We start from the raw sequence: 16,978 nt of genomic DNA on the forward strand, positions 1-16,978 counted from the left end.
CTCAGATCCCTGATCTCCCCAGATCCTTTATGTCTCTTCATCCCCAACAATTCCTGCCAAAAATTCCCCTTTTTGAGCTCTTTTCCCTTTTTATCAAACCTGAATTAACCAAGTATCCCCAGATTCATCCCCCAGGACAGAGGTCACCCACAGACCCCCACGGCGAGCGTGGTTTGATGTCAGCTTCCAGGTGAGTTCCTCACTTCCAGGTGAGTTCCTCTCTCTTTTTCCTCCTTCCTTCCACATCCTACCTTTTTTTTTTTTTTTTTTTTTTTTTTTCCTGTTTGCTGGGAATTTGCCTTTTTCCCCCAAGGTCACCCCCTGGTCAAACCTTCCTCCCTCCTCCTCCTCCTCCTCCTCCTCCTCCTGGTAATCCCAGGCCGGCTGTTGCTGGCACTCATCCCCCGGCTCCGTTCCCGGCTCCGGCCACGCCGAGGGTCAAGCACTGACCGCCGGCGTGGGCGGCGTTAATCCGCTGCCCGGAAATCCCGGGATAACGAGGAAGTTGGGAGGGAGGCCTGTGCCCCTGCTGGGGTTAATTAACGATTCCATCCTTGATTGATTCCGGAATAAACTCCCCAAAAAGGGAGGGGGAAGGAGGGGAGGGGGCGCTGAGTCACGGCTGCTGCTCCGGATGACTCAAATTCTTGGGACTGGGAGTAAATCAGCAGCGTTTGGTTTGCATAAATCGTTAATTCGGGGGAGTGATTAATCAGGGGAGAAGTGGAAGAGGCTCCAGTCCTGTGGAAAGGGATCCCAAATGATTTATTCACTAATTAAAAATTAATTAAGGAATCTGGTTTTTTTTGCAGGAGATGAGATTGGGGGGAGGGGGGGAAAGCATTTCAGGGATAAAGTGATATTTGGGATAATTTCAGGGATAATAACAGTAATTTTGGGGATAATTTCAGGGGTTTATAGCAAGGGTGGTCTGAGGGGTGCAGGAGGGAGGGAAAAGAGGAAGGAGGAGAGGGGTGAGAAAAGCAAAATCACCTTTTCATGGTTAAAAAAAACCCCAAATTTGGCAATTACAGGAGCTTTTCCAGGAGCAGAGGGGGGTGAGTGGGGGGAGAACAGAAACGAGTGAACGAAGTCCCAGATTAAAGCCTGAACACCCCAAAATTCAGCCCTGTGTTGTGGAAGGGAAAAATATGGGGGAAAAAGGGGACAAAATGGGAAAAAAGGGGATTTTGGCTGATTTTGGTTATTTCGAAACGACAGCGACGGTTTCGCAATTCCTGGGCCGAGGTGGGGCACAAACAGCTCCATCTTCAAATCACTGATTAAGGTGGAGGCCAGGAAAACTGGGGTGAAATCCAGGAAAAAAAAAGTCCATCCACGTTGTCCCAGCCCACCCCATGTTGGAAAGCCCCCAAACGACAGAAACCCGCCCAAAATGAGCCGTTCTGGGCTGCTTTCCCTTCACGTTGTTTGTCCGAGCAGCAGCTGCGGCGTGTTTGTGGGACAGGAGGGGACACGGAGCCACGTTCCCATCCCAGGCTCTGGGGCTAATTAATCACAAACGTCCCGGGGGTTAATTAATCACGAACGAGGCTCTGAAACGGCTGGAATTGGTTTGGGGAGGAAAAATCCCAAAATAAATAAAACGTGGACAGAGGGTGGGGGGAGAAAAGAGTTTAGAGCAGGGAAGAGTTGGACCAAATAGAAATCAAACCTGATCGAGCCTAATTAACCTCAGTTTGTTACTTATTTTACAGATGAAAACCTTGGAAAATGGGTTTATCCCCAAATTCTGGGTGTTTGCACCAAAAGTGGTTCGGGTTTATCGACGCCGAGGGGGAGGGGAAGGAAGAGGCTGGACAAGGGTTCGTTAACGAGAATCTAATGAGTCATTAGTCAGATAATCTAAATTAGACTCGTTAGGCAATGAGGCAATGAGGCAGCCGGGTCAGGAGGGGCCTCGACTCCGCCCTGGGGGGATCCGTTCTGGGCTCAAACTCCCAGAAATCGGTGAAAGGATGGAATTTGTGACAGGAGCCTGGACAAGGAGGCCCCGCTGGTCCCACCCTGTCCCGGAGGGACACCAGCAGCGTGTCCAGCTGGGGTTTTTGTCTCTATTCCCCAAAATCCAGCTGGAATTCCCCTGGGCGTGCCCTGTTCCCGCTGCACCCAAACAATCCGCGGCGGATCCGTCGCTGCCGGGATCCACCTGCGCCTCACGTTGGGATTTCTGGTTGGTTCTGCGTCTCCTCGACGATTTCCAGCCCCAGCCCCGGTCCTGTCGGCCCCAGAGGGGTTTTTTGGCCCCTCCATGGATTGAGTTCCTAAAACAACAGCCCTGCTGGGAGATCCCAGCTCCTCCACAGGGAGTTTTGGCTTCTCCACAGAGACACGGAGCCCGGCGGAGATTTCCCGGTGGAGATTTCCCGAACTGTGGGATTTTCAAAGGATTTCATGGAGCAGAAGTTGAGGTGACAGCGCCGTGACCGTTCAGGAGGTTCAGAGCCGTGGAGAACAAACCCTGCTGTGCCCCCGAGTCCTCCTGGCCGGAATCTTCTGGAATTCATCCCAAAAGATGAATTCATCCCGCGGGGTCGCGTTTCCCGGGGTCAGCTCTGGCACCGAGGAGGGTGGGAGAGCCCGAGGCCGAACCCTCACCTGGCGAGAGGAGACGCGGGAATCCGAGCTGGAATCTGAGCGCCGCATCCGAAAAACACCCCAGGCCCTCCTCCCCATCCTCCTCCTTCACCGTCCATTTCCCAGCGCCTTCACCCGGCGCCGGCCTCACGTCAGGATCTCCGGCCGGGCGCCGGCGCCGCGCTCGGCCCGGTGCCTGTCCATGACCTGCAGCACGTCCTCCAGGATGGACGGCCCCAGGTCCACGTGCAGGGACAGCAGGGAGCCGGCGTGCGACAGGAAGGGCTCGGCCTCGCCGTTGGCGGGCGCGGCGAGCCGCGGGCACGGCGGCGACGCCGCGGCCTCGTCCAGGTGCAGCCGCGGGGGCTTCGGCGGGGCCTGCGCCGCGGGCAGGGTCAGCGCCCGTGCGGCGCCGAGCGCCGGCAGCGAAATGGCGTTCTTGAGCAGCGGCGACGGCGCCGCGGCCGCCTCGCCGCCGGAGATGGTGGCCGTGCGCGAGAACTCGAACGCCGCCGCCTCGGCGCCGCCGCCTCGGTCGCCGTCGCTGCGGGGCAGCAGGTGGAACTTGCCCCGCAGGAAGGAGATGTCCCCGAACGTGTCGCTCTCGCCGCCGCTGCCGACGTGGATGGTGTGGCGGAAGTCCCCCAGCGGCGGGCTGATCATGTCCGAGGACAGGATGTCCCGCAGCTTCTCCTTCTTGCCCTTGCGGCTGCCCCTCTTCAGGTAGATGGGCACCTTGGTGGACATGGTGGCCACCGGCACGCGAGCCCAGCTGGCCGGCCTCAGGACAGCCTGGGGAGGAGCGGAGAGAAGGGGAAACGCTCAGCTCTGACACGTCAACGGGGCATCCTCACTCACCCTCCAAACGAATCCCAGACCTTCCCCGCCGCGCTCTCGACACCCAGGCGGGCAGGTAATGAAAGCCAGGCGCTGCGGTGGCAGGGAGGGAGGGAAATCCAGAGGATTTGTGATTTTAGGGAGGAGCCGGGCTGTGCAGTTGGAGGTCAGGAGAGCAGAGTGCTGGGAAGAGGCGTTTCTAACCCAAAAGGGATTTTCTCACCCCGGTGCCGGCCCCACCCAGCCCAGCTGAAGTAAAAACCAGAGATTTTGGAGATTTGGGGCCAGAAGGGGAAGGAAGTTGGGGTTTCCCCTGTTTCAGTCGCAAACTCTGAGTTCAGCCATCGGATCTGGGCCGGATTTTCCAGCTCTGGGGAGAAATGAGGCAAAAATGGGAATTTGTGGTGCGGTGAACGTGTTCGGCCTTGGGATCTGCCTCAGTGGGAGGGGAAAAGGGATGGAACGGGTTTGGGGCCACCAGAACGTTCCCTGTTAAATCAGCGAGTGGGAAGTTCTGGAGGTTTTCACCCTTATCACGAATTTTCAGGGAAAAAATTCCATCCATCCCTGTTTTTCAAGGACGGAGCAGCAGTGAGGGATTTAGGGACGGGTTTGTCCCGGGCTGGGACACCCTGAGGGGCCTCTCTTGGCCAGAATTCGACCCAGAAAAGCCCCGGGAGGATTTATCCCTAAAAACACAACAACACCACCAACGCCCCGAGGGATGGAAAATCCCATTTCCCCTTCACCGCTCCAAACCTCCCCCGACCCGACTGCTGCCTGCCTATTCCCTGCTTTGGGGGGATATTCCCTTATTATCCACCGTTTTTAGGGAATATTCCCTTATTATCCCCAGTTTTTAGGGAATATTCCCTTATAATTCCCTGGTTTTAGGGAATATTCCCTTATCATCCCCCATTTGTAGGGAACATTCCCTTATCATCCCCCGTTTTTAGGAAATCCTCCCTTATTATCTTGTTTTCATGGAATTCTCCCCCGTTTTCATGGAGTTCTCTCCCGTTTTCATGGAATTCTCCTCCGTTTTCATGGAATTCTCCCCCGTTATCCCCTGTTTTCATGGAGTTCTCTCCCGTTTTCATGGAATTCTCCTCCGTTTTCATGGAATTCTCCCCCGTTATCCCCCGTTTTCATGGAGTTCTCTCCCGTTTTCATGGAGTTCTCCCCTGTTTTCATGGAATTCTCCCCCGTTATCCCCTGTTTTCATGGAATTCTCCCCCGTTATCCCCTGTTTTCATGGAGTTCTCCCCCATTGTCCCCCATTTTCATGGAATTCTCCCCCGTTTTCATGGAGTTCTCCCCTGTTATCCCCCGTTTTCATGGAATTCTCCCCCATTATCCCCCGTTTTCATGGAATTCTCCCCCATTATCCCCCGTTTTCATGGAGTTCTCCCCCGTTATCCCCCGTTTTCATGGAATTCTCCCCCATTATCCCCCGTTTTCATGGAGTTCTCTCCCGTTATCCCCCGTTTTCATGGAGTTCTCCCCCGTTATCCCGTTTCCCCCCCGATCCCCCCAGACCCCGTTACCGACCGGTGCCGGCGCCGCTCCCGAGGCCGCGAGGGAAGGGAGGGCAGGGAGGGGAGAGGATCCCGGGGAGGGGAGAGGATCCCGGGGCGATCCCGGGGATCGGGGCAGGGCCCGGCCCCGTCCGGCGGCTCCGGGCAGGAGAATCCTGACGGTGCAGAATGCAGCGCCGCTAATCCCGGGATTACCGCGGGAGGGGGCGGCGGCACCGGGCCGGCAGCAGCGACAGCGACGGGGAATCTTCCCTTGGAACCGGGATCGGCACCGGGGCCGCGGCCGTTGGAAAAACGGGAATTGTAGGGGGAAAAAGTGGGGTTGGAGGGGGTGGAAAAAGTGAAATTGTAGGGAAAAAAAAACCCGGGGCTGTAGGGGGAAAAATGGAATTATAGGGGGGGAAACGGGTTTGTGGGGGAAAGAAGTGGATTTGTAGGGAAAGAAGCCTTTGAAATGTGGATTCCCAGGTGAGGCTGAGGATGATAGGGATGAACATCCCGGTGCCCCGGGATCGTTCCCCTCCTGGAAATCCCTTTTCCCAGCCCAAACTGCCCTCCCTGACCCCAGTCCCTCCCCCCCGGCCGCTCCCGCTCGGCTGCGCCGGGACAAAGCCCCGGGAAAAGCCGGGAATGTTCCGGGAGCTGCTTTCCCTTTGTGCTGCCAGAGGGAAATCCCTGGAATGGGGGTGGCTCCAGCCCCAAAATCCCCTCCTCCTGGAATTCTTTGGGATTCTTTTTTTCCTAGGCAAACCCATTCCCTGTAGGGAGATCCGGAACAGGTGGAAAATGGGCTGGAAAAGGAGGAGAACCATGAGGAAAGCTCCAAGAAAGAATTCATTTCTGGGAGTTTCCATCCCTGAAATCCCAGGAGAAGCCAGGACACCCTAGCAGGAAGAGTCAGGAATGAGGAAAACAGGGAAAAATGGGAGGAAAACAGGGAAAAACAGGGAAAAAAGGGATGTTTTCCCCAGGATCCGAGTGGGAGGAGCTCCAGGAGGCGCTCCCAGGACTCCGACCCTTGGAATTGCCTTAATCAGCAGATTCGATTCCCACAGAGGAAAATTTGAGGAATTTTTCCCTGTTTCCATCAATTCCGGCTCCAATGGAGGAAATCCTGTTCCTTTTCCATCGGTTTTTGGTGATTTAGGGTTTGGATTGGGAGGAATTTGGGCTCTTTTTCTGAAATTACAGGAAAATTTTCAGTCCTTTTTCAGCACTTTGGGCTTCAGCACATCCAGGTTTTTCATCTTCCACCTGTTCTTGGAAATTCAGGCTTCAGCTCAGGAAAAATTTTGGGATATTTTTGCCTCTTGCCACAAATTTACCTCTCACAACCTGGACATTCCATTCCTTTTCCACCTGGTTTTGGAAATTTCTACCTCAATGTGAAATTTTCCACCCATTTTCAGCCCCTTGAGCTTCAGGACGTCAAAATTTTTACATTTCCCACCGGTTTTCCATAAAAAAATTCTCACTTCCTGCCCATTTCCAGCATTTTGGGCCCTGCCACACAGAAATTTGGGGGGGTTTAGCCGATTTTCAGGAATTTTGGCACTGTCTGAGCAGCCCTTCCCCACCCCGGTGTCCCCACGAGCAATCCCATCCACATTTTCCCCAAGTGGGGATTCGGGGATGGAATTAAAACTCCTTTTCCCATGGGAATGGCCCGAGGGAGGAGCAGCCTCCAAAATCTCCTCGGGTTCCTCCCATTCCTCCCCTCCTGACCCATTCCAGCCTTTTTTTGGTGCCCGATTTCAATCCCCGCCTCCGGATTTGCCCCTGGGAAGGAGATTTGCCCCGGGATCGCTCCGCAGGGTGGATTTTCCCGAAAAAAAGGATGGAAATGCCTCATTTCCCTGCGGCCCCGGAGCTGCGGGAGAGAGGAAGAAGAGCCCTGTGGGATGAAGGTCGTGGGGTTTTTTTAGGGAATGGGGATTTTGGGAGCGGCGCCAGGACCCGTCCGTGAAATCCGACCCCGTTCTGGGCACGGGAAAAGCTGGAATTGGTGAAAATGGGTTAAAACCGGGAAAGAATTCCCCTCATCCCGTCCCACCTCGGGAATCCAGCGGAGAGTCCGGGCCGGGGGCAGCGGAGCGGTGACAATTCCATGCCAGGGGACAGCGGGACCTGCCGGGGGTCCTCCCTTTTCCCAGGAAAACCCCGATTTCGGGGCAATCCCTGGGGAAGCCGGAGGATGAGGAAGGAAGGAAGAAGTCTCGGCCTCGGCCACACCCCGGCCGCTCCCGGTGCCAAAAAAATCCACGGAAAAAGCCAAAATCCGGGAAAAGCAGCAGGGGCTCCGTCGGGCGGCTCCTCCCGGGCCGGGATCCCCGGGAAGTGGCGCAGGAGCCGCGCTGGGAGCGGCCGCAGGTCGAGGAGGGGGTCGGAGTCCGCTCGGGCTCCCGGGACGGGGACTCGGAAATCCGGGGGCTCGGAAATCCAGAGATTCGCAAATCCAGAGATTCAGAAATCCGGGGGTTCGGAGATCCTGTGGTTCGGAAATCCAGAGATTCGGAAATCCAGAGATTCGGAGATCCTGTGGTTCGGAAATCCAGAGATTCGGAAACCCGCGGCTTTGGAAATCCAGGGATTCAGAAATCCGGGGGTTTGGAAATCCGGGGATTCTCCTGTTCGCAGGAAAAAACGCCCGGAAAGCGGCGGGCCGGGATCCAGGGGCTGTTCCGGGGCTATTCCAGGGATCCGGGGCTATTCCAGGGATCCAGGAGCTGTTCCAGGGATCCAGGGGCCGTTCCGGAGCTATTCCAGGGATCCAGGAGCTGTTCCGGGGATCCAGGGGCCGCTCCGGAGCTATTCCAGGGATCCAGGAGCTGTTCCGGGGATCCAGGGGCCGCTCCGGAGCTCCGCCGCCGCTCTAAGCCGGGAGCGGGCGGAGCCGGGGGGGCTCCAGTTAAGCGCTGGTTTAATTAAGCCGGGAAGCGGAGAGGAGTTGCGGGGGGGGGGGGGGGGGGGGGGGGGGCTGTGGGGGAAGGATCCGCTCGTTTTTCCTGATCAAAGGAAGGAATCGCTGCTTTCCCTTTAAATCCGGGATGTGACAGCGCCGCGGACGCGGCCGGGAGGGCAGGAAGAGCTCTGCCCGCCCTCCCCGCAGCATCCCGGGATTCCGAGCGGATCCTTCCCTTCCCTTCCCTTCCCTTCCCTTCCCTTCCCTTCCCTTCCCTTCCCTTCCCTTCCCTTCCCTTCCCTTCCCTTCCCTTCCCTTCCCTTCCCTTCCCTTCCCTTCCCTTCCCTTCCCTTCCCTCTCCCGAATTCCCGGCGGTGTCACCTGCGGACCTCGGGATTTGGGATCGGGGCCAGGATTGGGGATCGGTCCCGGCGCGGCCGCTCCCGAGCGGATTCCAGGCCCCACCCCGGCCTCGCTTCCCTTCCCGGGAATTCCCGGAGCTCCCTCGGCCTCTCCCCGGGGAAAGAGCCCCGAAAATAAATCTGGAAAAACCCCAGCGGGATCGGGTCCCGCCCCAAAACCCTCGGGAATTGCCGAATTAAATCCCGAATTAGGGATGGGATTGAACAGCGGGGGCTCTCTGGGGGGGGAAGTCAAAATTCCCCAAATCCCCCCAGGACCCAGCTCTGGCTCTTCCCACTGCTGTTTTAACCAAAATCGGAGTTTTTCCAAGGGAAACTGAGGCTGGGGGAGGAGAACCCAAGGGGAAAACTGTGAGGAAGTCGGGTTCTGCTCCCCTCCCCTGCAGGTGCAAAAAAAAAAAAAAAAAAAAAAAAAAAGCAAATAAAACTGGAAATGGGAGGAAAATAAGATTTTATGGATGTTGGAAAAACTGTATTTGATTTGGGGTGAGAAGTGCTGGAATTGGGCAAAGAGCAGAGGAGGAAGTGGGAGGTGACCTTGGCACTTCCCAACTGCTCCATGCAGGTATTTGGGGAGAAAAAGGAGATTTTTGGGAAAATCCTGGCCACACACCAGAGTCATGAGGGGATTCTCCCTCCCCAGCCCCAATTTTCCCTGGTTTTACCCCAAAATCCACCCCTTGGATTTACCTTTTCCCTTAGGAAATGACACCAGGACAGGCAGAAACTTTAATTTTCACCTTCATCATCATCAATCTGGGGCAAAAAGTTGGGGAAAAGGGTCAAAGCCAGACCCGCAGCTGTTTTTTCCTGGGAAGCAGCAGCACCAGGATTCTGTAATTAATTGGTTTTGGACTAATTAAACTCCAAGTTCCCTAACGAGGCCACCGAAGGTGAAGGGTGACGCCAGGACAGGGAGGATCCCACGCCCGGATTCCCCTTCCCAAACTCCGTTTTACTGGAGGTGAATCCTGAATCCTCCTGGGGAAATCCTCCACGTGCCAAACGGTTTTGGGGGTTTTTAACCAGAATTCCAGGAGTTTTAACCAGAATTCCAGGAGTTTTAACCCCAGTTCCAGGAGTTTTTAAGCCCAGCTCCAGGAGTTTTAACCAGAATTCCAGGAGTTTTAAGCCCAGTTCCAGGAGTTTTAACTGGAACTCCAGGAGTTTTAACCCCAGTTCCAGGAGTTTTAACCAGAATTCCAGGAGTTTTAAGCCCAGTTCCAGGAGTTTTAACCGGAACTCCAGGAGTTTTAACCCCAGTTCCAGGAGTTTTAACCGGAATTCCAGGAGTTTTGAGCCCAGTTCCTGCTCCTGGTGCCGTGGGTGGGAACGGGCGGAGCTGGGAGCTCAAATCCTCAGGACCTGGGCGGCCACGCAGGGGCTGCTCCGGGGGGCGTCCCCGGGAATGTCCCCAGGGTTGTCCCTGGGATTCTCTTCAGGATTGTCCCCGGTTCTGGCCCCGGTTCTGGCCCCGGGCCGCTCTCTCCGCAGCAGCAGCCGCCCGTAGGTGCCCCCGGCCTGGCCCTTGGTCAAGCGCCCGGGGTTGATGCAGACACAGCCCAGGACGTCCTGCAGGGGACAGGGACAGGGATGGGGACATGGAAAGGGGACAGGGAACAGGGACAGAAAGGGACAGGGACAAGGGACAGGGACAGAGGAAAGGGACAGGGAACAGGGATGGGGACATGGAAAGGGGACAGGGACAGGGCAAAGGGACAGGGAACAGGGAGAGGGGAAAGGGACATGGGAAAGGGATAGGGACAGGGACAAGGACAGGGATGAGGAAAGGGACAGGGACAGGAGACAGGGATGGGGACAGCAGTCATGGGATGGAGAGGACCCCGCAGGGACAAGCAGGGACTGTCAAAAATCCGTGGATACAGCAGAACTGGGACCCTCCAGCCCACCCAGATCCCAAAATCCACCAGCTCCAGGTGATCTGGGATCCCCCAGCCCACCCAGACCCCAAAATCCACCAGCTCCAGGTGATCTGGGACCCCCCCAGCCCACCCAGATCCCAAAATCCACCAGCTCCAGGTGATTTGGGACCCCCCCAGCCCACCCAGATCCCAAAATCCACCAGCTCCAGGTGATCTGGGACCCCCCCAGCCCACCCAGATCCCAAAATCCACCAGCTCCAGGTGAATTGGGACCCCCCCAGCCCACCCAGAGCCCAAAAGCCGCTGGTTCTGAGAGATTTGAGTCCCCCCCCAGCCCCATCCCGGCCCTTCCCGTGGTTTTCCCGCTGGAATTCCGGGCTGTGCCCGCTGGGGGGTCGGGCTGGGGCCGACCTTGACAAAGAAGCGCAGCTCGGACGGGGTCACCAGGACGTCGGGGGTCACCGGCAGCGCCGCAAACGCCGCGAGCGCCTCGAAGTCCACGTTGAGCTCCTCGGAGGGTGGGTACAGGGGGTAGAAACTGCAGGGGAGGTTTTGGGGAGAAAAAAGGGTTTTTTGGGGAGGAAAGAGGCGGTTTTGGGGAGAAAAAAGGGTTTTTTGGGGAGAAAAGAGGCGCTTTTGGAGAGAAAAGAGGTGGTTTTGGGGAGAAAAGGGGTTTTTGGGGGAGGACAGAGGGGTTTTGGGGAGGACAGGGTGGTTTTGGGGAGAAAAGAGGGGTTTTTGGGGGAGGACAGAGGGGTTTTTGGGGAGGACAGAGGGGTTTTTGGGGAGAAAATAGGTGGTTTTGGGGAGGACAGAGGGGTTTTGGGGAGGACAGAGGGGTCTTTGGGAGGTCCTCACCTGCGCTGGGTCAGGATGTGCCGCAGGATCCGCGTGAAGCGGTCGGAGACCCCGGAGGAGCTGTGGGAGGAAGGGGAGAGAAATGGGTGAGAAAAGGGAGGGAATGGGGAAAAAGGGGAAAATGGGAAAGGAAAATGGGGGGGAAAGAGAAGATTTGGTGGGGGGGGAGGGAAGAGAGAAAAGGCAGAGGAGAAAGGGGGAAAAAATGGTTAAAAAATGGGGGAAGATTAAAGAAAGGAGGGGAAAGGTTAAACAAAAGGGGGAAAAGGTTAAAGAAACGGCAGAAAAAGGTCAAAAAAAAGGGGGAAAAGGTTAAAAAGAGGCACCTGCTGATCTCCTCAGCCCCCATGTGGAAGAGGAGGTCGGTGGAGGTGAGGCCGAAGACGACGCCGTCGATGTCCAGGGTGCAGGGCTCGGGCACCAGGAGCACGCGCTGGACACACGGACACGGGGCTGGACACCCCAAACCCACCCCAGACTGCCCCAAACCCACCCCAGACTGCCCCCAACCCACCCCAAAATGCCCCAAACCCACCCCAGACTGCCCCAAACCCACCCCAGACTGCCCCAAACCCACCCCAAAATTCCCCAAACCCACCCCAAAATGCCCCAAACCCACCCCAGACTGCCTCAAACCCACCCCAGACTGCCCCAAACCTCCTAAAATGCTCAAAACCCACCCTGGAATGCCCCAAATTGGCCCTAAATCACCTCAAAATTGCCCCAATCCCACCAAGTTTCCCTTAAGCCCCCAAAATGTTCCCCAAAATCCCCGGGGCCGAGCTGGATTTTCTGCAGGAACATCAGATCTGCTCCTGAGGGACAAAGAATCGTTAAATGAAGGAGTTTGAACCCAAAAAGGGCTGGGAGGGAGCTCTGGAATTCCAATCCCAAATCCTTTGTCCCCCTGGAAGCTGCAGCAGCAGAAAAAGGGGCATTTCAGCCCAAATCCCAGCTGGGGTTTGCCAGGAGGGGTGGGGAACCCCTGGGAATTCATTTTTTTGGGGGGGAAAAGTGGAATTTTGGGGCCGGTACCGCTCTGTCCTCCTTGGGCAGGTCCGGGAAGGGGAAGGGCGGCTGCGGATACACGAAATCGTGGGAGACGTCCCGGAGCGAGGGCACCAGCACGAGCTGGGAGCCAGCACTGGGTGGGGGGGAAAAAAGGGAAAAATGAGAGATCTGTGGGGTGAAAAGTGGTGTTTTTGGAGGGGAAAAAAACCCCCGTGGGAATGGGGAATTTGGGGCTGTTTCCGTGGCCACCTCCTGGTGCCCTCGATGATGGTCCTGAGGCAGAGCTGCAACACGTCGGAGAAGGGGCTCAGGAGCTGGCAGCTCTGCAGTGGGGAAAACAACGGGATTGGCACAATTCCCATGGTTTTGGGGACCTGGTGCTGCCCCAAATCCGCGGGGACTGAGGGGATTTTGGGGGGGACCCCTCCTCACCTCCACCTGCTCGTGCTTGGCGTCCAGGAACGGCCCAAACTGCAGAAAAATGGGGGAAAACCAGCAAAGAATCACTTTAAGTCACCCCCCAAAAAAGGGATAATTTTTAATAATTCTCATCAATGAACCCAAATTTTAGCCCACACCCCTAAAATTCCAGGGCAAAATGAAACCGAAAAGGGAAAATTGCTGAAATTGATGCGTTGTGCCCAGGCAGGGAATCAGGATTTGACTCTGAGGGCAGCATTTGCTCTTAAAATTGAGCTTTTCTGTCACTTTGGGGTGAAAAATGGGGATTTTGAGGATTGCTGGGAGAAAAATGAGAGGTTTTGGGCACTCTTAGGGTGAAAGATGGGTGTTCTGGGGTTCAGAAATGGGATTTTGATGTGAATTTTCCAGGGTTTGGAGCCTCCCAAGCGTTTCGAGGCTGCGGGGCCGGGGTGAGGGGTGCAGGGTTGGGTTAATAATGATGGAGGTAATTAAATATTCATGCTTAATGAGGGATTAATTGTCCTCACCAGCACACAAACGTCGGGGCGGTCGCGGGCCACGACCTCCAGGAGGTCACTGAGGGGCTCGAAGGCGACGCTGTCCGAGGGCGTGAAGGGGCCACAGGCCACCAGCACCATCCTCTGCTCTGGGGAAAAAAGGTTTTTTTGGGGGAAAAAAGGGTTTTTGGGAGAAAAAATGGGGCTTGGGAGAAAAGGGGGAAGTTTAGGAATGAACAGGGATGGAAAATGGGGGGGTTTGGGGACACAAAGGAGGGTTTGGGGGATGGAAATGGGAATGTGGGGAGGAAAAAAGGGGGCAGGAGGAGAAAAAGTGGCTTGGGGAGAATAAAATGGGGGATTTAGGGACAAAAAGGGAGATGGGGGGTTGGGGGTGAAAAAGGAGTTTGGGAGGGGGAAAAAAGAGGGATTTGGGGGTAATAAGTGGTGTTTGGGGACAGAAAGGGAGATTGGGGAAGGAAAAGGGGGAGATGGAGACTCCAAAGGGCCCTTTGGGGAGAAAAATGAGGATTTAGGGGACAAAAATCAGAGCTGGGAACAAAAAGAAAGGGATTTGGGGGAGAAAAAGGGGATTTGGGGACAGGAATGGGGAGCAAAAGGGGAGGCCCCAGGGCTCACCTGCCATCGGCTCCGTGGGGGTGTGGAAGGGCAGAGGGACCCCCTGTGGGAAAGCCAGGAACATCCAAAATGCCCCAATCCCGCCCCAAATCTGCCACTTCCACCCCAAATCCCCCCCGGGGGCGGCGTCACCTCGTAGAGCTTGGTCACCACCATCCTCCTGCCCGTGCTGTTGGTGCCTTCCAGGGCCACCACCTGCGGGACACCGGGATTGGGGGAAAACGGTGGGAAACTGGGAAAAAGTGTGGGAATCAAGGAAAAGGAGTGGGAACTGGGGGGGAAAATAGGGGCAGGAACTGGGGAAAAAAGGGGCAGGAACTGGGGAAAAAAGGGGCAGGAATTGGGGAAAACAGGGACAGGAATTGGGGAAAACAGGGGGAGGAATTGGGGAAAACAGGGGGAGGAATTGGGGAAAAAAGGGCAGGAATTGGGGGAAAAAGGGGGAGGAATTGGGGGAAAAAGGCAGGAATGGAGGGGAAAGAGGCAGGAATGGAGGAAAAGGGGCAGGGATTGGGGGAAAAGGGTGGGAATTGGGGCGAAGGGGCAGGGAGGGAAGGGGGACCCCCCCCCAAAGCCGCACCTGTCCCGGGAACAGGGAATATTCTGGAAGCTCTGAGAGGTCCAGCGGGACCTGGCCCCCCCCCGAGTGCTCCCTGTCCCCCACCAGCAGCACGGATTTGGCGTTGAGCTTCCCGTTCCCGTCACAGCCGATCTGCCCCAGCACCGTCACCGGCTCCTGCGGGACCCCAAAACGGGGGGGGGTTAAACCAAAACGGGGGGGATTCACCCCAAAACAGAGGGGATTCACCCCAAAAAGGGGGCTGGGGTCTCACCTGAGCCGGGAGCACGGCTGAGCTGAAGCTGTCCAGGCCGTGGTGCCTCCGCAGGACCTCCCCGAGCTCCTCCACCCGCTCGGCCAGCACTGGGAGGGGACCCTGGTGTCACCAAACACCCCCTGACCCGCTGGGGGTGACCCTGGTGTCACCAAACACCCCCTGACCCGCTGGGGGTGACCCTGGTGTCACCAAACACCCCCTGACCCGCTGGGGGTGACCCTGGTGTCACCAAACACCCCCTGACCCGCTGGGGGTGACCCTGGTGTCACCAAACACCCCCTGACCCCCCCCGGGTGTCCGTCCCCACCTTCCCGCACGTCCAGCGCCTTCTGGAACATGGATTTGTAGGGTTTGCTGAGGCTCTGCTCGGGGCAGCCGAAGAGGCTGACGGCGCAGCCGCCGCGGCCGCTCCAGGCCGGGCCCTGGACGGAGCCAAACGAGGCCACGACCTCGCCCCGGCCCCCACGGGACGAGTATTTCTGGGAGGGGGTGACACTGTGGGGACAAGAAAACCAAAGGGTGATTCAGGCCTGGAGCTGTCCCACCCTGAAACTCTGCGGGTTTTGGGGTTTTCCTCCTATTCTGAGCACGAAGAGACGAATGGAGCGTAGAGGGATGAACTCCCTGATCTGTGAGCAGCGCATTTTAACAGGGCTTAGTGGCTCGTGCTGGTTAATGAGGTTTAAAAACCACAAGTGTTTGTAGCTTTAAAGACTTTGCAATTGCAAGGAGTTCAGATTTAAGAGTCCCCCCGCAAATTTACAGAGGCTCCACCTCACATAATGGTGTGATTTTTAAGGGAAAGGAAGGAAGAGGGAAAAGGGGTGATCCAGGGAAGCCCCCCAGGCCCCCTCACCCACCTCGGGGAGAAGCTGCCGGGGGAGAAGAGCCCGTAGGGGCTGCGGGACGGCGGCGCTCGCTTGGGCCGGGGCGTCTCCGGTGTGGAGTTGCCGCGTTTCTGGGAGCCCTGCGGGGAGCAGGCACAGCAGAAGGATGTTTCCAGGCTGGCTTTGAGGCAAACCCCGCGGATTTGGGGCGATGCCCACCTTGGATGGGGTGCTGTAGGCGTCCAGCAGCTCGTCCTCCTGTCCCTCGTCGAGGCTGGCGCTCGTTAAGGGGCACCAACGCGCCAGGTTTGGGGTGAAGCCCCCCCCCAAGGAGCCCCAAATCCAAGAATTCCTCCCATTCCCAGGCCCCCGCGGGGGGAACTGTGACAGCTCACGGCCCCCCACTTTCTGCCAGACCCCCCAGACCGCTCGGGATCTGCTCGGAATGTGGGGATATCCTCGGGATGACCTCGGGATGAGGGGATACAGCTCCTGGAGCGAGTGGATGTCGTGGAGGAGCCCCCGGCGCTCGTCCCGCCCGCGCCGGCCGCGGCTGCCACGCTTGGCCAGCACCTGGGGCAGCAGGGCAAGGATGGGGGGGAGCATGGGGAGTGCTCCCCGCCATCCCGGGGGCTCTGGGGAATGCAAGGGGGGAATCGGGGACCCCCACCTCGTGCTCGAAGGCGTCGAGGCCCTCGGGGGTGAGCTGCAGGTCGAGGTCTTTGCTGGTGACGAAGGCCAGCAGCTCGTTGGCCAAGGCCACCGGGCCCAGCCCGTGGCTCAGGCACAGCTCCACCACTGCGGGGAGAAGAGGGCTCAGGGGGTCCCAAATCCCACCGAGACCCCCCCCCCCCCCCCCAAAGCCTTTGGGTACCTCCTAATCACCCCCTCAATCCTTTGTGCCCCCCAAAACCCGGCAGCTCCCAAAATCCCGGCCCCCACAACAGCCCCCCGTGACCCTCATAAACCAAATAATCCCTCGCAGCTCCCCTGACACCCCCAGATCCCCAAACTCCTCCTCAGTACAGCTGACACCCCCCAAACCTCCTTTGACACCCCCAGCCCCCCAACAGCCCTCACAGCTCCCCTGACACCCCCCCAAACCCCCTTCCTCCTTCCCTAGTCCCCCCATCTCCCTCCCAGGCAGCGCCCCCCGGAGCTCTCACGCTTCTCGGGCACTTCCTCGCCCTCGCAGCGCAGCTCGAAGAGCCGCAGCTCCCTCAGCACCGCCTCGGCCGTCACCGGCTCCGGGCCCCGCTCCGGCTCCGGCTCCGGCTCCATCCCCGGCTCCGCCATGGCCGCGCTCGAACCGCGCGGGCGCGACTCCGTGAGGGGGAGGGCGTGGCCAAGCCGTATAAGGAGAAAAGGCGTGGCCAAGGCGGGAAAGGGCGTAGTTATTCAAATTTAGACAGGACGGACCAATGGGAGCGCGATGGGCGGGCGAGGGGGGCGGAACCGGCGTGCTCCAAGCACCGCCCATCGGGGTGGGAGGGGAAAAGGGCGGGAGGAAAAAAGGGCGGGAAAATTCGCGCCCTCAGAGCGCTGAGGGGGCGGGGCGGGGCGGGGGCGGGGCTGAGGGAACAGACCCGGCCGGGCCTGAGGGGGAACCGGGCCTGAGGGGGGGAACCGGGCCTGAGGGGGAACCGAGCATGAGGGGTGGAACCGGGCCTGAGGGGGAACCGGGCCTGAGGGGGGAACCGGGCCTGA

General features: G+C 57.9%; 2 protein-coding genes across 3 annotated transcripts; both read right to left on the reverse strand.

Moving 5' to 3' along the window:
• Positions 1 to 1,827: 1,827 nt before the first annotated feature.
• CDC42EP2 (CDC42 effector protein 2) lies at positions 1,828 to 7,637 on the reverse strand. Of its 2 annotated transcripts, none has more exons than XM_053968183.1 (2): positions 7,027 to 7,637; positions 1,828 to 3,390 (listed from the first exon to the last, which is right to left on the reverse strand). In XM_053968183.1, exon 2 carries the CDS (start codon positions 3,343 to 3,345, stop codon positions 2,746 to 2,748), a length of 600 nt encoding a protein of 199 aa, XP_053824158.1. In that variant the 5' UTR covers positions 3,346 to 3,390; positions 7,027 to 7,637; the 3' UTR covers positions 1,828 to 2,745. The 2 variants fall into 2 exon arrangements, with proteins under 2 accessions (XP_053824158.1, XP_053824157.1); XM_053968182.1 differs by lacking the exon at positions 7,027 to 7,637 and adding an exon at positions 4,987 to 7,016.
• A 1,375-nt stretch (positions 7,638 to 9,012) lies between these two features.
• POLA2 (DNA polymerase alpha 2, accessory subunit) lies at positions 9,013 to 16,645 on the reverse strand. Its single transcript, XM_053968188.1, has 18 exons — positions 16,438 to 16,645; positions 15,942 to 16,069; positions 15,759 to 15,844; positions 15,491 to 15,545; positions 15,305 to 15,411; positions 14,752 to 14,939; positions 14,442 to 14,530; positions 14,189 to 14,344; positions 13,741 to 13,803; positions 13,609 to 13,651; positions 13,000 to 13,118; positions 12,482 to 12,520; positions 12,299 to 12,372; positions 12,074 to 12,182; positions 11,365 to 11,471; positions 11,039 to 11,098; positions 10,592 to 10,718; positions 9,013 to 9,869 (listed from the first exon to the last, which is right to left on the reverse strand). Exons 1-18 carry the CDS (start codon positions 16,565 to 16,567, stop codon positions 9,648 to 9,650), a joined length of 1,902 nt encoding a protein of 633 aa, XP_053824163.1. The 5' UTR covers positions 16,568 to 16,645; the 3' UTR covers positions 9,013 to 9,647.
• Positions 16,646 to 16,978: the final 333 nt, after the last annotated feature.

The sequence above is a fragment of the Vidua chalybeata genome, chromosome 32 (assembly GCF_026979565.1).
Source record: "Vidua chalybeata isolate OUT-0048 chromosome 32, bVidCha1 merged haplotype, whole genome shotgun sequence".
NCBI classification, from domain to species: domain Eukaryota; kingdom Metazoa; phylum Chordata; class Aves; order Passeriformes; family Viduidae; genus Vidua; species Vidua chalybeata.